Genomic DNA, 22428 nt, shown 5'->3' on the forward strand with positions numbered 1-22428 from the left:
CTATATGAACATATGTGATGCCACATGAGGATGCATGATGCCATATTATATGACAATTTATGCATAATAGCTTAATTAAGCATTAGTGTCTAAATAAAATGTACAGGCAAGAGAGAAGTTTTAACGCATTAGTTGTTTGATAAGGATGTTTTTGCATTATCAAGTAATAATGGTGAAAAGATCAAACGAAAGAGCTGAGGGCAGCATTTCTTTCAGATCTGCACAGTGAGCGACACGTAAACGGACCTCTGTCAGGACAGCTCAGCGCATGAGGCACTCCACCATCTCCACAGGCTGTCAGAAATGTAGTTATACTCCCTCTACAATGGGCTCATCTAGCAAACACTGGGTCAAAGAAGAGACATGATGATAATTACCCCCATCCTTTAACACTTTGATCTATTATGTCGGTTGCTATGTGAAGGCGAACCCAGGGCGCTGACTCAAATCAGCCCATTGCAGTCATGAAAAGGAGTGAATGAGAAAGAAAAGCTCTTTTTAAATCCATTTATCTCAAAGGAACCACTGACTGTTCCAGGCTTCCTTTTCTCACTTGTACAACAATACAACTTTCATATTACTTCCACTGTCGCTACTGAATTATTCACACTGCGTGATTAGTCTTAAGGTTAATAACTGTGAACAATAGATCAAGGGGTTGACTATCCTTCAGGAAGATCTAAATACGATATAAACATACTAAAACACAAGAACTGAGAAAACCCAACTGAAGGCAGGGCTAATTTATTAGCTGGAAAAAGATGACCATGCCTCAATGCTTTTAGAGCTCATTTTTGTAGATGCTGAGGAAGTCTAGTCCTGGCCTCAAAAGCAATTTCACTGGGGAAATCCCCATTTGTAGCATGCATTAGTCCAGTGCTAAATCTGTGCCTGGGTAACTGGCCATAGAGGTGTTCCTTCGACTCTTGTGAGGGGTCTCGCGAGTCCTGCTGTAACCTTCAAAGACTTCTTCAAGCTGAGCGTATTCATTTTTGCTGGCAGAAGTGGATCGTTTACAGGAAATAGGGAGCAGCAAATGACTCTATTGTGGATTTCTATTGTGCACTGAACTGTCAATAGGGTGGTGCTCTCAGTGCACTGAGGTCATACTTCTCACAGCTAGTCTTTTCAGTAGGCTAGATTCAATGGGAAAACATAACTGTACCATATTTAATTGTGATTATTGTTTTTTGATAGTTTAGAAAAATAAGTACAGATTTGTACTTAAAAGAGTACAAAGCTTGTCGCTGGGGCTGTACCTTATATTGAGGTACAAAAAGGTACCTTTCAGTGAAAGTCCTTTTTTGTACCCATGTTTTTTGTGCCAGTGAAGATTATAAAGATTATAAACATTATCATAACTGAATATGTCTCAAAAACTTGTCTGGCTTTCAAATAAAAAATGTGCAATTAAAATATATTTTTTTATTAGTACAGTGATACAGAATACTGAATGTACCCTTTGTCTGGTTAATTTTTTTTACTTATAGCTGTTAGGAAGGACTTTGTACTTCAGAGGGAACACATCTGAACCTGTAAAGAGCAATATTATACCTCTAAGGGTACAATTTTGTAGAGTGTACCTTTGAGTACAAAAACGTACTCATATCGTACCACTGTTTTTTAGAGTGTAGTTGTAGATTTATATTTCATAAATGAAAACATTATTTAATAGTCAGGGATATTATGCAACTTTGCTCCTGAGAGGTGAATGCTGGTCCATAATATTGTCATCATTTTTTGAATTAATAAAAAAAATCCATATTGTGTTAATTGCAGTATTCTGATGGCTCTCATGGGATTGTATTTGTTTTTTTTTTTTATATATTTTGTAATATTTTTGCTACTAATTTTCTAGTGTTGTTTACAAAATGGACAAACGTGTTTTTTTGGTTTTTTTGCAACAGTATATTCTTAAAATGAATAATAAAACATATGCTCCGGTGTTTTATCACCAAAAATATTGTTATCGCAAAAATACTTTGAAATATTGTGATATTATTTCAGAGCCATATTGCCCACTGCTACTACACACAACCACCTTAACTACATGTTTTTCTACAATAGACCAAACAAAACCCTGCAAATGAATTGAGATATTTACATATCAGCAACTTAAGTTAATCAGTAAGAGCTCATTTTCAGTTTTCACAGGCATCCCAGTGGACTGGGTTACATGTAAACACAGACTAGCCTGAGGTAAACTAAAAAAAACAGCCTCCATTTCTCTCTATGTTACTCTACTTCCTGAAGCACACAACACACACTGTCCAGCACAGACACACAGGTACCAGGAGGACACAGGTAAGACACAGTGGTGCAGCACTGAACCCCCTCCTCCCCAAAGAAGCACAGAGGAACATGTGAAGCAGGACGCAGACACTTACATGCCAGATAGCGAAGAAGATGAGGGAAGCGCAGAGCACGAGGGACAGCATGTAGCAGAAGGCAGCGAAAGTGAACATAATTGACGGAACCGCGCTCCACTAATTGTGTCCAGAAGAGGAGAGAATGCGGCAGCAGAGCGGCTGCGGGGTTAGAGAGCGGTTATCGCCGCAGAGCAGCGCTCAGCATCCTCCTCCAGACGCGCCTCCAGAGCGGCTACTCAGCCTTCAGACGGGTGGGCTGCCGGGGGCTGGCCATGCCGGAGAGAGACAGAGAGAGAGCGCCGGAGACTGACTGACTGACTGAGCGGGAAAGTCCGCGCTGGGATCTCTGGAGCTCCCGAGAGAGGACTGAGTCAGACGGCGCGGGCTCGCGCGCGCGCGTGTGTGTGTGTGTGGTTGTCGGGGTCAGGCTTGAGGAGGGAGCCGGGTGAGGTGTGGTGGAGTCGGGGCGAGCTGAGGGTCCATGACACACACACACACACACATAAACACACTCACACACAGAACCCACCACTCCAACACTACAGCTCCACACACACACCGCTGCAGTCCTCAGCAAGGCACAGACTCACACCCACTAAACAGGTGGATTTAAAGAGCTCCCCCTCTGCATCTCTCTCTCTCTCTCTCTCTCTCTCTCTCTCTCTCTCTCTCTCTCTTTCTATTCCCCTCACTCTATCTCACTGTCTCTTTTTCCAGTCTGTAAGTCTTTCTCTCACTCGTTCTCTCTCTCTCTCTCTCTCTCTCTCTCTCTCTCTCTCTCTTTCTCTCTCTCTCTCTCTCTCTCTCTCTCTCTCTCTCTATTCCCCTCTCCCTTTCTCACTGTCTCTCTGTCGGTCTGTCTTTCTCTATCTATTCCTCAGTCTCTTTCTCTCTGTCTGTGTCTTGCTCTGTTCCCCTCACTGTCTCTTTCTGTCTTTCATTCTCTCTCTCTCTCTCTCTCTCTCCCTCTCTTTCATTCTATCCCACTGTCTCTCTTTCTGTCTGTCAGTCTCTCTCTCACTCGCACTCACATCTCTCTCTTTTTGTTCCCCTCTCTCTTTCTCACTGTCTCTTTCGGTTCGTCTCTCTCACTCTTATTCGCGTCTCTCAAACTCTCTTATTCTCACTCACTGTGTCTCTTACTCTCTCTGTCATCTCTCTGACTCTCTATCGCCCTTACTCTCTCTTTTTCTCCTCCTCAATCTTTCTCTCTGTCTTTCCCCCTTTTTCTCTGACTCTCTCCCTTTTCCTGTCCTCTATCTCTGACTTTCTATCACTCTAACACTTATAATAATGGTATTATAGTGTTTAATAAAGGAGAACTATATATTTTCAACCAGTAGATGATGAGTTAGAGTACCAGCATCTCAGTCCAAAACAGCTGCTTAATATTGTAGCATCACCAGTGGTGGAGTTACAAGAACGGATCATAGTCCTGTTAGGCAACTTCACCTCACCACTGCAACAAATCTAAATAAAGGCACAAAAAGCACCTGGGCACCAAAAGTTACTGCAGACTTTGCTCATTTCGTACCCAGTCTTGGGCCTGCATCAGCGGGCTCTTTACTCTCCACAGCCTGCAGATGCTTACATTATCCACCGTCCTAAACAGCCCTGGGGTAGCAAGACACAGTTTCTGCATCACTGTGGAAGTGATGAACTGGTATTTTTGGAGTCCCTCTATCAATGTGTACAGAAGTGGCGCAGCTAGTCTACCACTGGCAACATCTCATTGTACATAGCACAGTAATTCCTCTCCAGTTTACACAACCAATGAATAAAATAAAATGCCACAACCCTACCTGTATACCCCGATTCCTAGTGTCAGATCTATTGATAAATTCATAATCCAATTCACATTAGTGGAGGCAGCTCCATTGGCAGATACTCTTCTCCACCCTTTACCCCAAAATTAGGAGGGGGAATAAAGCTGCACCAGTGGAACCACCACATTTAAACTAAACACATGTATATACACACAGTAACAGTACACGTACGCACAGTAAAAGACTGAGTTTCCATGCTGACCTTAACATGAATCAGTGAATAGTTACCCTACGTCTAGTTTTATTTGGGATTCTAATGCCAAATGTACCCCAGTGTCAGACCAGAAAGACTATAGGTTAATTATAAATATGCCAAATATATTTATTAATGCCATTAAGCACATATTTTATTTAAATGGAAGACTGTTTCTCAAGATCACAGCTTTTTTGTTTTCTGAAGAAAAATGAATTATTCATATAAAATAACAAGACGGATTCTTGTTTTTCTGTTTTCTTGTATTGCTGCTGTTGAACTGAATTCAGTGAGGGAAAGTGAAGCACCAGGTTCATCCATATCCAACAACATTAATATAATGAGGTTGTAAGTATTGCGTTAAAATGAAAAGAAAAATAGGACAAAAATTACACTATATGAAAAAAAAATTATTGGGACATGTTTACTCACTGTTTCTTCTAAAATCAGTGGTATTAAATATTGCTTATTCTGCATTTGTAAGAGTAACTGTCCCTACTGCTCAGGGGAAGCATTTTACTAGATCTAGGCTTTCCTCATCACAGGAGACATGCTATTCTGCACCCCCTATTATTACTAGTGATATGGGATTTTATGTGAATATACAGGGGTTGAACAATGAAACTGAAACACCTGGTTTTAGACCACAATTATTTATTGTCCCGACAGACAGTTCTGTTGGAAACAGGAGAGTTGAGGTGCACATTGAATTCTGCCGTGATTTGGGCAGCCGTGTTTTTTTGTTTTTTGGATACAATCCGGGTTAGCACCCGAACATCCCTTTCAGACAGCTTCCTCTTGCGTCCACAGTTAATCCTGTTGGATGTGGTTCGTCCTTCTTGGTGGTATGCTGACATTACCCTGGATACTGTGGCTCTTGATACATCACAAAGACTTGCCGTCTTGGTCACAGATGCTCCAGCAAGACGTGCACCAACAATTTGTCCTCTTTTGAACTCTGGTATGTCACCCATAATGTTGTGTACATTGAAATATTTTGGAGCAAAACTGTGCTCTTACCCTGCTAATTAAACCTTCACCAGTAAATATATCTAGGTCGATTTGTTTCAGTCTAGCTCTGACTTCAGAAGGGGCTTTAGCAGTGCGAGCTTTTGGCTCCATCTTGTGTCTGAACAGTGGAGCGCTCTGTTGCTAGGCTGAGTAAAATCTTTTCTCCAGAACAAAAGGACCCTTAACTGCAGAAACAATACAACCCAAGGGTTATGTGACACTTTGTCTCGTACAGACCAATCAAACCTGTTAGCTGTGTTTTCCCAAGATCCCAGGCAACCCTTTGTTAGTCTAATTTACCTCATAAAATAGTCTGAAGCAGCTGCAACTGCTGTGACTACATGAAACCCCAAACTGTTGGAAACATGTTTTTTAATAAATCACTGTCTTGTTTTCGCTCAGAGTTTTGAATTGTGATGGCTGATATTTATTTCCCATGGAACCGTTGTTCTCAGAGAGAGTTCAGACCTCATATCAGACACGTGGAGCCTGTTCTGACTGAGTGAGTACTGAACTTTACTCCTAAACAGATCAGGGAAAACACAAAAAGTGAATTATAGTTCTGTGACAGTTCTTTAAAAATGTTTATGTATAGTGTTATATTTGTAAAGAAAAATAAAATTCATCTGGAAAAATATGAAACATGAAAGATCACAGATACCTCATACATAAGAACATAGTCTAATTTTCAAATGAATTATTAAAGAAAATATCCAATTCTTGAAATACTGTGATGATCTCAGTTTTTTAATATATATTTTTAATTTGTACAATGTGTAAAAGTGTGTCTGTGTAATACCTGAACTTATTAACTGTTAACAAACCAAAAACCCACAGCTTTACATGAGACTGAATATATTTAAAACACTGCAGAGGTGGACAGTATAAACTGCTATCATATATTTAGTTTAGGTAAAAGCATAATGCATGTATGTATTTACCAGGGGCGTTTAGTGAGCAGTGTGGACAGAATTCACAGTCCTATTTTATATAGCTTTACCCTAGTGTAGTGTACTCTGTGAATAATGTATACTGTATAAGGTTAAGGTGAAGGTTAGTATTGCTAGTTGTATTAATGTGTTTTTGAGAACATTTGTGCAGAAATCAGCAGTGGAAATAATAAAGAAATATTTACAGGGATTGCATGGTCTAATTCAGATAAAAGTTCATACATTTTAGATAGGATTTTGTCTGAGGTGGGGATGTTGTGGGAATCAGAAATTGGTAGAGTAAATTCTATTATTGCTTTATCTTTAATTTTTGAGTTTATTATAGATAATCGAGTTATTCTCAATGTCATATTTCCGAATTAGATGCAAAATAGTTGGCAGATTGTGTAGATTGTGATGTAAATGTTTAATGTTGATGTTTTGTTGGTGGCGGGAAGGTTAGGTTTGTGCTTTATAAGTATTTGGTTAGTGTGAGTGTGGAGTTTGTGCTCTTGTGCAGTGATAGCTGAGTTAATGCTATCATTGGGTTTTTAAAGCAGGGGTGGCTTTTAAGTGATGTACTAATAAACGCTGAAATTTAGTCTGAAATTAGCATTTTATTACTTAATATTTGTTCCACTTTAATCCATATTTCATCAGTTTGATTCATTTTTATCAATTTAATTATATACTATTGTTGATTTGCGGTGATGGATTGTTAGAAATCTATGTTTGTTAGAGTTCTATGTTTTTGTAATGTAGTTAAATTGATTCTGGGTAGTACTTTAGTTTTTCCAGTAAAATTTGGTTTTAAGGTTTTAAAGTAGGTAGTAGGAGGTTCAATGGGAATCACTGAGAAGTAGAAGGTTACTTTAGGCAATACTGTGATTTTTATATATTACATTATTTATCAATTAAGAATAGTGGAAGTTACACCCAGCATTGAAGATCATTGTTTATAGTTGTAAGCAGTGGAGTGAAGATACCTTTGTGTACAGTTGCAGGAAAAAGTATGTTGTGTTCAATAAAACCATGGAAACATATACTTTTTGTGTTTTAAGTTTAAGCTGCCTGTGTTTGTCTATTGTTGTGACTTGGATGAAGATCAGAACACATTTAATGACCAATTTATACAGAATCCAAGTAATACCAAAGATTTCACATACTTTTTCTTGCAACTGTAGTTCAAAAGTTGATAGAATTTAGATTTAGTTGATAGAATAATTGGAGATATTACAATATTTTTCCATAAACTGTATATTTTGTAGAATTGAAGAGAGTGGATTATGTAGAAACAGTATAATATAATTTGCATACAGGCTAATTTTGTGTTGAGAAAGCTAGTTTATGTAATGTGGTGAACAGAAGGGGTGTATTAGGTTGAGCAGTCTGCACATATTGGTTGTTCACTTCTTCTTTTGAAGAAGCTATACACAACATACTACACTATACACCTTACTATAAAATAAACTATACACCACAGTACACACTGCACTACACTACACTACACAGCACACTACACAGCATACTACATGTAATTCTAAACAATACAGTACACAATACTCTATATATGCTCAGTTGCCTGTGTCCAGGTCTGAGGGGAGTGAACAGAAGATTACAGCATATAGTAAATTATATTTTTATTTTATACACTAAAAGTGTAGTTGTGTGTGTCATTGTGTGTTAGCACTCTATGCTCACAGTTCTGAATTATTTGTCTTTATGCTTTAGGTGTGATCTTGACTGGAAGTCCCGTTTGCGCCGGGTTCCTGAACCTCGTTACAGTGATGCCCCTTTCCCTCAAATTAAAGAGATCAAATTTCCCAGTGAAATAAGACTGACGAGACCCTTTCCACGTGAGAACTGCTTTTATTGAGATTCTTATAATCTGGCTTCTTCTTTAGTGAAAGCAAACACAAACATTTGCTTTGCATCATACAGGACTTGCATCTGAATTACAGATACATTCCTTACAGATCAATTTAGTACAAAATAATAAAGTATTAATAAATACAACTTCTAATTTTATCAGTCGAGCTTTCTTTATAATCTGCCTTTATATTTAAAGGAATAAATAAATAATAATCTAAGCTGACAAAAAAGAACACTGTTTTTAGTTGGTTGTTTAAAGGAGCAGCTACAGTACAAAAATTTGGACACACTTTTTTTCATTCAATGTTGTTTTTTATTTATTTATTTTGTGTATTTTCTACATTGTAGATTGATTTTAAATACAACAAAACAATTAAGGGACACATACAGAATTACATAGTAAACAAAAAGGCATTTTGCGTCCCAATTGAGATGGTGATTTGAGGTGATTAATGATCATTTAAAAATTATATTTAAATGAATGCCTTTTGTGTGGTTTTCAGATGCTGTTCATGCTTGGCAAAGTTAGTTTAGAATCTGTTAAAGAACTTATAATGTTTTTTTGTATTGCATTCTGTTTTCTATATTACAGAAGCCAATATGGCGAGTCAGTCAGAGTGGACCTTCTACCCAAACTTTGGTCAACAAATAACCTACCATGCTGGAAAACGCTGTGGTTTTTACCATGCAGTTAAAAGATGTATCTCTGAACAGACCCTCGAATCAACCATAGGAAGGAAACGACATGGTAATCTGGAATTTCCCTCTCATTCATAAATTGATGCACATAGTACGTATATGTGGTTTATTAAGAGTCACAGATTCTAGGAGGGCGTTAAGAAATCTGTGTTTGTGGCTTTATCTTTCAGTGAATCAGGACTGTCGTTCAGCAGCAGGCTCCTCAACGTTTCTATCACCGGAATACAGTCCTGACTTCCACAAGCATGGAGCTACTGTACCAAAAGCCAGTTTTGGGTAAGAGCTGTGTTTGAGTAAGTGTGAAACATTGATAGTAACATTACCAATTCCATACTGGTATTTACACTGTTGCTGGGTATATATTATGTACACTGTACTGCTGCGACACAGAAGACTCTGGAGCAGATCAACAAGAACCTATTGGCACCGTGTCTAATCTAACCAGTAGTAGGCTGGAAAGATATAAAGCCCCCAGCATTGATCTGTTAAGCAGTTGAAATGTGTCCTCTGTAATTAAATTAAATCTAATTAAAAAAAAGGATAGTAGACTCTTTTTTATACACTTGATTAAAAAAAAACATATATTGTTTATATATTGTATGTACTGAAACTTTTTGCAGAAGGTAATTGCAATGTAGCAATGTACAAATCAAAAATCTGAAAACAGTCTGGAAAATGCAAATAACAACAATAATAATACCAAGAAGAATTCAGTGTTTCCTATATGTACTTTGACTTGATTTCAGACAGTTTAAAGCCAACAAATTCCAAAAAATGGCACAGTAAAGCATTTGTCGCTTTTGTAATGTTGCCATTTCTCACTACATTTAACCGCACATGTTGGCATTAAGAATAAATACCAAGCAGTGAAGAGTTACAGGTGTTATTTTGTATTATTCGTTAGGTTGGGCAACAGTATAGGGTCTTAGTCTCATTTTCATTGATTGTCTTTTGCAGCCATGCCTCTGTGACGTGTGCAGTGTGTGGTTTTGCATTGCCTTGTTAAAAATGCATTGATGTCCTTGAAAAAGGTCATCTTGAAGACAGCATATGTTGCTCTAAGAAACTCTCTGATCATACCATTAGAGATGTGCACTGACACATCCATGATAGGTTTTTGCATTTGTTTTGGATTCATGGCTGATAACAGTCTGGATGGTCATTTTTGACTTTGGTCCAGAGCACAAGGCTTCCTTCACAAGTGATTTGAGATGCTAATTCAAGTTCTCACTGTGTGATGATCCATCCTATATGCCTCCAAGCCAAGATGCCCAAGTCTGATTCTGGTCACGGTTAACACAAGGCTTCTATTTCTCATAGTAAAGATTTAGGGACATTTATGAATCTAGTAACACTGTATTTTAGTGCTTGACAAAGGTTTGCCAAAGTAATCCCTTGCCTATGTAGTTCTGTCAGCTATTGTTGAACGATGGAGCTTGATGCATTGCCATCTGAGGGATTATAAATCACAGCTCTGTTCAGTTTAGGCTTGTGCACATTTATGTTCTAAAAATCATGAATTATTTTAGGATATTTTGCACTTTAGAAGAGAAATATGCAATCTTTTCCAGTCTTTCTTTGAGAAAATAGTTTTACAATGTCACTCTTTTTTGGAACATGTTTTTCACGTAAAAAGCAGAATTGGATTTATATTTGAAATTAAATATAAATACAAAAAATTAATTGGATATATATTTAAAAAAATATATGTTAGGTACAGAAATGGTCCATACTTTCCCAACTTTGACTAATTTGGAGTTACTAAGGGTAGCTTTATCTCTGATCTCAGTGCACACAGTATTTCTTAGTTGCAGTTATTTTTTTCTCCCACTTTTTCAGGTTTCCAACCATCTTTAAAGCTGATACGTTTATTCCTCTACAGCCCCTGCCCGAAAAGATCTGGTGGGTATTAATACTGTACAGTTTAGAAATGCTACAAATGTTCTTTTGCTTGATTTAAAGTTTGTCAGACTGGAGGAGATAGTCTAAAAATGTTTTGACCTGGTTTAAACCTCTTAAACAAATAGATTTTTTTTATATATATATATTTGGAGCATAAATATTTTATAATTATTTGAAAAAAAAAAAAAAAAAAAAAAAAAAAAAAAATATATATATATATATATATATATATATATATATATATATATATATATATATATATATATATATATATATATATATAATTAAAGAATGTTTTGTGTGTTTACCTAAGCTGTAAACACACACACAAATGCTTTGTCAATTTAACACTGAATAATGGCCCCATACTGGAGATACATTTTACCCCTGATCCCTTAATGTCAAGTTTCCACTACCAGACCTTTAATACAAATTGAAATTGTGAATTCTGTGCAAGTTTCTTTCTATTAACAAACATCTAACTAAAAATCGTTCAATAGTTGAATAAATGCTCAGATTATTTTGGGGCAGCTGTTGGCGATGGAGGTGTAGTCTATTGTCTGTAAGGAGTTTGGTGTGTTCATGTGTTTAGTGTGTTTACATGAGTTTCCTTTGAGTATTCCAGTTTTCTCCCATCTCCTAAACACACACATGGTAGGTAGATTGGTCATGCTAAGTTGTGTTTGAGTGAGTGTACAGGAAGAAGCAGGTGGAAGAGAAAAAAGATGGATAAATGGATGTTGAATTTATCGTTACTTCTAGGTGTTATCAGTACTGTGTTCTGTGTCTATGCAGCTTGCCTCATACAGAGAAAAAAAAGATTCTGGACAGAGAGGAGGACATTCTTGAGGTGAAAAATCTCAGCAAGTGGAGACCAGCACCACAGCTCATTGAAAGTATTATTGAAGAGCCTGGATCGTTTCCAAATCTCTAGAATTATACACATTTTGTTACAGTAACTATTTCTGTGTGTATTGATCTTTTTGTTACATACTCAGATGTCTGTGGACATTTTGTTGAGTCCAGATACATATTTGTTTCACCTCAAAATATTCAAAACTATTTACAAATAATTACTCTAAAAGCAGTGCATGCACTCTAAACCTTAAACTTAACCCATAGGTGACTAAGAGCTGTGTTGTAATAGTCAGTAGAATGTCAATTGCTGTAAACCACAATTAATTCAGTTCAGTTATATTCTACAGTATCAGTGTTTTTTCATTATTTATTTTCCTCTGCATTGTAAATTCATCCAAACAATTAAGAAAATATAAGAAACAGATGATAAGATGACAGCTTTGCACAGCTTGTTATTTTCTCAGGCAGCTTTACTTGTCAAGAGTTAATTACTTGAATTTCTTCCTTCTTAATGTGTTTGAGAGCAGTCAATCTGAATAAAAAATCAAGAGTTTGAAAGTATCCTCAAGTGTTTCCTTCAAAAACATTATGATAAAACTGGCACTCATCAGAACCACCCCAGGAAAGGAAGAGCAAAAGTTAGCTTTGTTGTACATGATACATTAATCAGTTACCACTATTAAAAAACGCAAGTTAACAGAACCCTAGATAAGAACACCTAAATGCTTCACAGAGTATTATGGTTTGTTTAACACTTCAAAAATTTCTACATGATTCCTTATATGTTTCTTCATAGTCTGGATGACTTCAGTATTCATTATCAATGTAGGAATTGCACGAGAATGCAATTGAATGAGAAGGTATGTTGATTTGTGCTGCACAGTAGAACAGTGCATCATAAGCCTCATAAATCTTTTGCTGTCAAGCTAACTGATGCCCACATTGGCTGGAGTGGTGGCGCACATCAATCTTCTAGTGACTGAGTGAGCACCTGACAGAAACAATTTTTTTTATTTTTTATCATGTTATGTTATTATTTCCATTTCAATTAAATAAAAAAAAAAACATAATTTATATATTTGTCAAACTATTGATATAATCTGATGTCTGTCAAATAGTTGATATAATCTGCATTATCATGTTTTAAAATAGTTCAGGGTTAAAGTCTATAGGTTACTAATAAATCATTATGTTTCCTGCTTTTCTGCTTATTTTGCCTACTAAGACTGAAGGCTGCAAGCGAAACAATATGTTAACAGCAAACAAACCTTTGCAAAAAATATTTTACAACAGCAGAGGGAGCTCTAACACTTAAAGTGTGTCTATAGAAGCACAGTGGGGATTTCATGTTTATCAAATTAGTATAGGGGTCATTTTGTCTAATGAAGCTTGTGCCCATGCAGCTTGTGGACTCTTAAGAGCTTTTTTGACAAGGTGTCAGTCCTATTTTGGCAAATCACACTTAAGGCATGTAACCAACTATAATTCGGAACTGTCAGCTGAATCCAATCGAAAGGTTTCATACTGAGCCAACACTCAGCTAATTAAAGATACAAAAGTCTAAAACTAAAATATTTATGCTCACAAGGCAACATAGTGAAACGTATAGAGAAGAGTTCTCAGCTTCTGGCGTCTACAGTGAAGAATGCAGTTCAGGGGAACTGTGGAGGTCACGATATTATTTGGAAAAGCTTGTATTCTTGTATTACTGCCAAAAATCTGCAATAAATGTTAGATTTGTAAAGTTCTAGCAAAAACTTAATATTGGAAATATTATATATGGAATATATTATAATAAAAATTTCTGAAAATGATATCCCCATATACACAGCAGTTTAATGGGACATAATGCCTAAATTTAATGATCTGCAAATGCAACATTGGAAGCAACCACCTTCAACAAATGTTTCATATGTTTGTTTCAATATTTCTCAGAATCCCTGCATGCACAGCTCTCAGGGCATGACAGCATCTGTCAAACTGTCAGTATTTTTTCAGTGTATGGATGCACCTCAAGAACATGATGGTACATTATTAATAATGCTGCCTCTATGCCTTGCACTGCCTTTAGTATCTGACATGTCAGTGCCTTAGAAAAAGGTATAAGAATGAAAGAAGCTGTAAGAATATACAATTAAAACAATTAAACTTTCTTTTTTTTTTCAGTCAAGAAACTCTGTTTTAAGAAAGCTATGCAGTCTTTGCCCTCCAGGAACATGTGAAAGATTGTGTCCCATAAACACAAATAAATAGGACATAATATCAGTGACTTTTCAAAAATCAGGCACATTTATCTGCAAATAAAAGCTTAGGAAAAGCATGAGACCCAACTACAAATAAAATACTTCAAGTTTAATATACATATTTAATGTTAATTAATAATATACATCTCTGGAAAAAAGAGACCCCTTAAAATGATGAGTTTCTTTGATTTTAACAAATTAAAAACCTCTGGAATGTAATCAAGAGCTGAACTGCTTGATTTTTTTGCACCAGGAGTAGCATAAAATTATCCAAAAGCGGTGTGTAAGACTGGTGGAGGAGAACATGCCAAGATGCATACAACTGTGATTAAAAACCAGGGATAATCCACCAAATGTTCCACAAAAGATTTCTGAACTCTTAAAACTTTATGAATATTTGCATTTGAGGTTTGTAATTTTAGCCATTTCTCATTTTCTGCAAATAAATGCTTTATATTACAATATTTTTATTTTAAAAATTTGGAAGAAATATCGTCTGTAGTTTGGAGAGATGGAGTGTATGTTTAAAATGCAGTCCACCACTAATAGAAGTGACCATCATCCCAACTCACACCAGACAGCCATCATTTAACACCCTTTGCATGCCAACCATCACAAATAGTGAGTATCTCCTTAAAAAGGTACAAAAATGTACAAATATATTTTAAACCTAGTGAGGTACGTCATAAAGACACGTCATAGAGACGCTTGACAAACTGATAAATCCTGCACAAATCTGTCACATTCCACAGCAACAACCGAGATCTTTCAGTCAACTGGAACTGTGGTGAACCTGCCTGGAACGTGACACTGATACATTACTCTCCCGAACCCACTGAGAGGGATGTCAGAATGTCCAGTTGTTACAATACAGTAGCAGAAGGAAATATATTCAATTAAATGCCTTAATTCAGAAAGTTCTACTACATCATCATCAATCACAGATGAGCACAGGCTCTTCAATAGGCATGTAGCGACTGATGGGTAAACTTTACTGCAGCTTCCTGCTGAGAGATAATCCACTGATTGCTACTTCCTACACATAGTGTGAGTGTGTCTGAATATGGACTGAATATGGAAATCACAAGGTGTTCAAGGTTGTAGCCAATAAGAGATTAGTGTTGAGCTCTAAACTCTGTCACTTGCAGTCAGTTGCATCACTATTGAAACCTCCACAGTCTGTGTCTAAAAAAAGATGTTATCAGTCTTTCATCATTGTTTTTAAAGGTCATCATTTTTAATCCTTATCCTGGAATACCCCTGATCATTTAGGCCCCACATAACATTTTGTCACTGATCCAATACCAGTCTAAATAATTAAAAGCAGCTAAAATAACTGAACATATGAACTTTATTTAAGCAATAATACACAAGAGGGACACAAGAGTGCTATTAGGTGTAATATTGGCATTGCTGTAAAAAATACATGAGAGAGAGTGCTATTATGTGTAATATTGGCATTACTGTGCTGTGGTTGTAGCACAGATTAAAGATTTAGAGTTAAAGAGGACAAGAAATTACGATCTGTTTGGTTTTAAACACAGTTAAAATAGTCCTATTGCTGCTCTGTTTGTAGCTGCGCTGTTTGGTTTGTAAGCGCTGCATCATTGCTAGGTTACCTGTATGTGGTGGAGTAATACATAAAGAGTTTCGATTACAGTGCATTACCGGCTGATAACGTCCTTCTAGATAGAATGCCTCTCTGCCAATCACACTGCAGCGTCGGAACTAACTGTGGTATAATTCTATCATATCATAATTATATCCTACAGACTACATATTCCAGGGATTCTGTTTATCTTGGGCATCAAGGGAATGGAGATAAAGGCAGAAATAGCTAAATTTTTACACTGTGCCTAATGACTACACTGTACTTTTTGACTGGAGAAATTCTGATTTATTAAAAATACAAAAAAATACCCAATTAGAGTTAAAAGACAAAAATTAATAACATCCCCGATTTTATATGTGATTACAAACAACCAATGAGAACATTCCAAGTAAGGTCATATAATCAGCCATTGAGAGGCTGAGAACTCAATTCCACAGGGGAATCATCTCCACCTAGTTTAGTTATCATATTTTGTTTATTTGTATTGTAGTCTTCCTCATCTTCACCTATTCCTTTTAAACTTAGTGAGCTGACTTATTAGTAGTTTTTTCTTTAATGAAGTGGAATGAAACCTGTGAACATGTAAAAGTGAATTCCTATCTGTGGGTTTAGTGTATATGGATAAAGAAATTACTGGCCACAAAACTCCACATCTTTTTTTTCGGTTAATTTCAGTGCAGGTTCTGAATCTGGTAGCTTGTTAATAAATGCTGTGTAGAGCATGTCTGTAGAGGTGGGTTAAAACGTGAGATCCACTCGCCAGCTGTAGAGGGAGCTCAGGAACTATAAACACAGTGCTCCTCCAAAGTGGAGCTCAAATCGACATAAGGTTTTGTTTATATAATAAAATATAAAATCAGCAACAACTGATTCAACTCAACTCAGTTTTTTTTTGTGTGTGTAATAGACAGCTAATGTACAGCACACTTTCATCAAGTATATTTTAACACACAAACAGTACCAGTCAAAAGACACACTCTCATTCTCTTTTCTTTCTTTTTATGATTTTACATATTGTAAATGTAATATTTTATATTCCTATACAGGAACACATGCAGAATTATTCTGTAAACAAAAAGTGTTAAACAAGCCAGAAAATGTTTTATACTTTAAGTACCACATTTATCTTTGAGCACAGATCTGAACACTCTTGATATTTTATTCTTAGTGTCTTCATGAGGGGGGATCACCTGGAATAGTTTTCTCAGCATCTTAAAGGAGTTCCTGTAGGTGCTGAACAATAGTTGCTGATTTTCCTTCATGCTGTGAAGCTCCAGCTCATCCTAAATCACCTCAAATCACCATCTCAGTTGGGTTTAGGTTTTTACATGCTTACCTCTTTGTTTGTGCTAAGTAGCTCTTGGAAATTTCGATATAATTTAGTATATTGTATATTGTATAGTTTATTAAGTATATTGTATTGCATTTTTTTCACTTGAGTGTTTTTTTTATTTGTGTGCATTGTTTTATTTAGTTGCTCCTATTTTTAAAAAGTGTGTCAGTTTATATTTTATTGTCAGTCTTTTTTGGTTTTGTTTGTTTTTAAATTGTGCACTTCATTTTATTTTTAAATGGTCCTCTTAGTTGCAGCTCTTTTTTTACTTTCTTGCCATTTTATTAAATGTGGTTTTGCTCCTCAGGGCCACTGTAGGAAATGGGTGCATTAAGCTTTCTGTTTGATTTATCCAGTTACCTTTAAAGGTATTCAGTTTTAGAAAAGAATAAAGAGTAATTTAGGTGCTGATAATGATATTCTATCAACTTAATTTGTTGGAACAAGGCTGGTTCATAATGATTCATAATGGAACCTAACCCTAACCTTAACCCCAACCTTGACCCTTAATCAACCATAAAATCAAACCCTACACCTAACCCTTACCCTAACCTTAACCTAAGCTTAGAATCTAACCCTAAACCCAATCCTAAAATAAAAAGATAAGCATTTGGGTTAGAGTTGAATGTAGGCTTATATTCAATAGAGAATAATTTACTTTCACCTTTCAGTTCATTTGCATTTAATGTAGTTGAATGTCAATTTTATGTCAGTTGAGCAAGAAAGAGGCCATCAAATGGACCATGCAAGTAAAGTGTTACCTATTATTTTATAAAGATATTCATGACTTTACAGACTTTCACACACATGATGTACTTTGCACAGCATGTAGAGTAAGTACGTATTTAGTACATGCAGGTGTCGGTGTTGTCTGCAAGAGCATGTACAGTATCTATACTAATACTGCATGGTGAAAGAGAAATACATCTTCAACACACACTGAACACAAAAATGTAATAAATATGAAAATGTAATAGAGGGAAGAACACAGACCTCAGCATGAACCTGTAAAGTTTCTTTCCTGTGGGTCTGCAGCTGCCTATAGAGGTCTGAATGCTGCTCTATGCATTTACAGATATTAGGCTTATCTAGCAGAAACAGCCACTGCTGATTCCTATAAGCTGTAATTGCATTTCAAATCTTCTCTGGTACTCCAGAGAGAATGAATATGAGGACTTTTTTTGTTTTGTCAGGTGCTTTTTATCTTCTGGAGAGGAGAGAAAATGATTACCTGCAGCTGTAATGATATACAGAGAGTCAGGCTTAGAGAAATCTGTAGAGCTTCACTTACTCAAAATAGACCTGAGGACTGATATTGGAAATTTAACTCTAAATTTGGTCGTCTCTACAGTACACGCCAAAAGTTTGGACACGCCTTCTCTTTTTCAATGCGTTTTCTTTATTTTCATGACTATTTACATTGTAGATTCTCACTGAAGGCGTCAAAACTATGAATGAACACGTGGAGTTTTATGTACTTAACAAAAAAAAGGTGAAATAACTAAAAACATGTTTTATATTCTAGTTTCTTCAAAATAGCCACTCTTTGCTCTGATTACTGCTTTGCACACTCTTGGCATCATTCTCTCAATGAGCTTCAAAGGGTGGTCACCTGAAATGGTTTTCCAACAGTTTTGAAGGAAGGAGTTCCCAGAGGTGTTTAGCACTTGTTGCCCCTTTGCCTCCACCCTGCGGTTCAGCTCACCCCAAACCATCTGGATTGGGTTCAGGTCCGGTGACTGTGGAGGCCAGGTCATCTGCCGGAGCACTCCATCACTCTCCTTCTTGGTCAAATAGCCCTTACACAGCCTGGAGGTGTGTTTGGGGTCATTGTCCTGATGAAAATTTAAATGATCGTCCAACTAAACACAAACCAGATGGGATGGCATGTCGCTGCAGGATGCTGTAGTAGCCATGCTGGTTCAGTTTGCCTTCAATTTTGAATAAATCCCCAACAGTGTCACCAGCCAAACACCCCACACACCATCACAGCTCCTCCTCCACCATGCTTCACAGTGAGAACCAGGCATGTGGAATCCATCCGTTCACCTTTTCTGCGTCTTACAAAGACACGGCGGTTGGAACCTAAGATCTCAAATTTGTACTTATCAGACCAAAGCACAGATTTCCACTGGTCTAATGTCCATTCCTTGTGTTTCTCGGCCCAAACAAATCTCTTCTGCTTGTTGCCTCTCCTTAGCAGTGCTTTCCTAGCAGCTATTTGACCATGAAAGCCTGATTTGCACAGTCTCCTCCTAACAGTTGTTCTAGAGATGGGTCTGCTGCTAGAACTCTGCGTGGCATTCAACAAGTCTCTGATCTGAGCTGCTGTTAACTGCTGGTGACTCGGATAAACTTGTCCTGAGAAGCAGTGTTGACTTTCCTGGGTCAGTTCTCATGTGTGCCGGTTTCTTTGTGGCGCTTGATGGTTTTTACGACTCCACTTGGGGACACATTTAAAGTTTTGGAATTTTCCGGACTGACTGACCTTCATTGACCTAATGATGGCCACTTGTTTTTCTTTAGTTAGCTGATTGGTTCTGGCCATAATATGAATTTTAACAGTTCAATAGGGCTTTGGGCTGTGTAGTAACCTGACTCGTCATAACACAACTGATAGTCCCAACCCCACTGATAAAGCAAGAAATTCCACTAATTAACCCTGATAAGGCACACCTGAAAACCAATTAAGGTGACCACCTCTTGAAGCTCATTGAGAGAACACCAAAAGTGTGCAAAGCAGTAATCAGAGCAAAAGGTGGTTATTTTGAAGAAACTAGAATATAAAACATGTTTTATCCCCAAATTGCTAGGGAAGTTCTGTTTCTGTTCTGTTCTGTATTCACATCAAAATAATTCTACATGATTACAGATTATACAATGTAAATGTAAATTTAATTAAATAATACGGCAATACGGAAGCCTCAACTGCAGGTAATGCTTCACAAGTACACCAGTGCACTTCAGAAACTGTATTGCTGAGCAACCATTTCAGCTGTTACCCAGAGCTGCTGTCCATGGTGCTGAACCAGACTTTCTTAGCACTGCAATATTGTTTTGGGGGGCAATTTTCCCTTTTCTAAGTGTCTAACTTAGAGGTTGATAAAGACTAATATTTTATATTTTATGTAATTTCATGGTACAGCCTTTGACACATCTGACATTTGGCAATTCTTGTAACATTAATGAAATATTCCTCCCCTCTTTATTTCTATAATATTCTCTGTTAAGCAGTAAACTGAACAGAGTTTGTTTTGTTTCTCTTGCACCTCTGTTAGGTATTTTGTAGCAACAGTAACAGTGATTTGTTATTGGTTATTATTTAATACTGACCCAGCCTGTAGCATCTGTTTATCATGCATATGTTCAGCTAAGCCTCACTCCTTCAGAAGGAGTCATTGCTTTCCAGTCTTTAGTCACCAAAACACAATATTATACATGCAATATGTTTTAATAGATCTGGTCCTGTTTTCCACTTGGTTTAAATTGTTTTTTGTAGTTTGGTGTATTTTTTATATATGTTATATTTTTTTAAGTTTAGGAAACACATTGGAGGCTGCAAAAGACTTGAGACTGGGAAGGAGATTTACCTTCCAGCAAGACAATGACCCTAAACATACAGCCAGAGCTACAGAGAAATGGTTTAGATCAAAGAATATTGATGTTTTAGAATGACCCGGTCAAAATCCTGAGCTTCTGTGGCAAGACATGAAAACTGCTGTTCACAGACGCTCTCCATCCAACATGGCTGAGTTTGAGCTGTTTTATAAAGAGAAATGAGCAAAAATCTCAGTCTCTAGATGCACAAAGCTGGTAGAGACAAACCTCAAAAGACTTACAGCTGTAATTGCACTCTTTGAGTATTTTTATTTGTAAAACATTTAAAACTATAATTTTCTATTCACTTTACTATAACTTGCTGTTGATCTATTGCATAAAAACCAAATACATTATATTTGGTTTTATGAATGTAAGGTGAATAAATGTGGAAAAGTTCAAGTATAAAATCTTTTTCAAGGCATTATAGATCATGCAGAGCAGTATTTATTCTCAACTATAGAGCTATACATCTGTCATTATACTACTTACTTATTTGATATGTTCATTTTCAATAATCCAGCCATTTTACAATTTCATACTAGGCTGTGCAAGCTGCTTTATATGCAGTGGCAGTGAAATCAGCCAATTAGGCTGTTTAAAATAGGTTCGGGTCAAAAAATTCTTATTGTTCTCCATTTCTCAAAAATCCTTAGAAATCCTGTATCTATGCATGTATCACTTCTTTAATACTGCATTCAGAAAATGAGCTAAACAGTAAACTATGCAACTGCTTGAAACATGTTAATGATGCTCACAAGTGGCACTACTGGCACTAATTTTATCATTACCACAATGGCTGCACTAACACAACACAAAGAGTGTCCTCTTCTCTGCCATTGGACAGAATGTTCCTCTCTTTGCCAGTGTGGAAACCCAGAGATAAAAAAAAAACACTCAGACCATTTCTGGGTCGAATAGTACTCCCAAAGCCTGAGTTGCATCAGCCAGACCACGATTTAATTCTAGGCCCAAATGTCCAAATCTGATTCAAATGCTTGGCTCACATCCAATCGTATAACAGCAATTAACCCGTGCTGTAGATGTCAACACTCTGGTTGTAGATTATAATGTAGAAATCAGCCTGCAATACTTTGGTTACTGAGTATAAACCTCAATTGGCCAAATTCCGCATTGCCGATGTAAAGTCTGATGCCAAGTATGATACTTTATCATAAAGTATTATTATACATGTATTATTATGCAAATCAAATTAGATTGATATAAGTGAAGAGATATTTTGTATAGATATAGAAAAACAATAACAGGCAGGCCAACATGAATAAGAACAGAGTAACACTGAGTATAGTTAGCCATATTCACATATATTATTTTACTGCATCAATTCACTTGATTCTTTTGCTTTCAGTGCTGTTTGTGTATCTGTCGAATTGTCTAGATGTTGCACTTTTGAACAAATTGACCCTTTGGTCCTTTTCTTTAGACAATAGACAATATTCAAAGTAGATTAGGCAACAGAAACACATGTAAATTAAAATACAACTTAAATTCGCCTCAGTGGGGTATATTAAAAATCTATTTATAAACTGCTATTTATTAAGTCGCAACACAGACATGCATGTAAATGTCCTTCTAGAGGGGTGGCTCAAAGTACCCGTTCCTTTCTTCTGTTTTAAGATGCTGTTATATGCCGAACATTTTAATTTAAAACTGTCTCATAGTAAATTGAGCAATTCCTTCTACCAGTGATTTTTCCGCTGACTTTAAATCATGATATCATGTCCCATTTTCAACACATTTATTTAAGGTTTCTGTTATAAACAGACCTGATCCTGAATAGGATCCCTTCTTAGGATCAGTTCCCCTGCACCACTGTGAAGGCCATAGGGCATATTGATTAACATATTATTGTTCATTGATCAATGGCAATCTGAGGAGAACCCTACATAGTCCAGTATTAACTATAAGCATTTTCCCATAAACCTCTGGTCTGTTTAGACTGCAAGGGTCATATAGGTAGAAT

At 36.6% G+C, this 22428-nt stretch overlaps 2 protein-coding genes across 5 annotated transcripts in view; one reads left to right on the forward strand and one right to left on the reverse strand.

Moving 5' to 3' along the window:
• Nucleotides 1–3430, reverse strand: part of cnih3 (cornichon family AMPA receptor auxiliary protein 3) — a 63779-nt gene extending 60349 nt beyond the window's left edge. For 2 of the 4 annotated variants that reach the window (XM_022666274.2, XM_022666270.2), the window contains exon 1: nucleotides 2388–3430. In XM_022666274.2, the coding sequence (XP_022521995.1) occupies nucleotides 2388–2465 (78 nt within the window). In that variant the 5' untranslated portion in view covers nucleotides 2466–3430. The remainder of the gene's footprint in view (nucleotides 1–2387) is intronic. The other 2 variants (XM_022666278.2, XM_022666261.2) reach the window with 2 other exon arrangements.
• A 2270-nt stretch (nucleotides 3431–5700) lies between these two features.
• Nucleotides 5701–12220, forward strand: LOC103031286 (spermatogenesis-associated serine-rich protein 1). The gene is made up of 6 exons (XM_007245406.4): nucleotides 5701–5901; nucleotides 8060–8184; nucleotides 8793–8948; nucleotides 9070–9175; nucleotides 10739–10801; nucleotides 11597–12220. The coding sequence occupies exons 1-6, from the start codon at nucleotides 5816–5818 to the stop codon at nucleotides 11733–11735; spliced, it is 675 nt and encodes a 224-aa protein (XP_007245468.2). The 5' UTR covers nucleotides 5701–5815; the 3' UTR covers nucleotides 11736–12220.
• The last annotated feature ends 10208 nt before the right edge of the window (nucleotides 12221–22428 follow it).

The sequence above is a fragment of the Astyanax mexicanus genome, chromosome 1 (genome assembly GCF_023375975.1).
Source record: "Astyanax mexicanus isolate ESR-SI-001 chromosome 1, AstMex3_surface, whole genome shotgun sequence".
NCBI classification, from domain to species: domain Eukaryota; kingdom Metazoa; phylum Chordata; class Actinopteri; order Characiformes; family Acestrorhamphidae; genus Astyanax; species Astyanax mexicanus.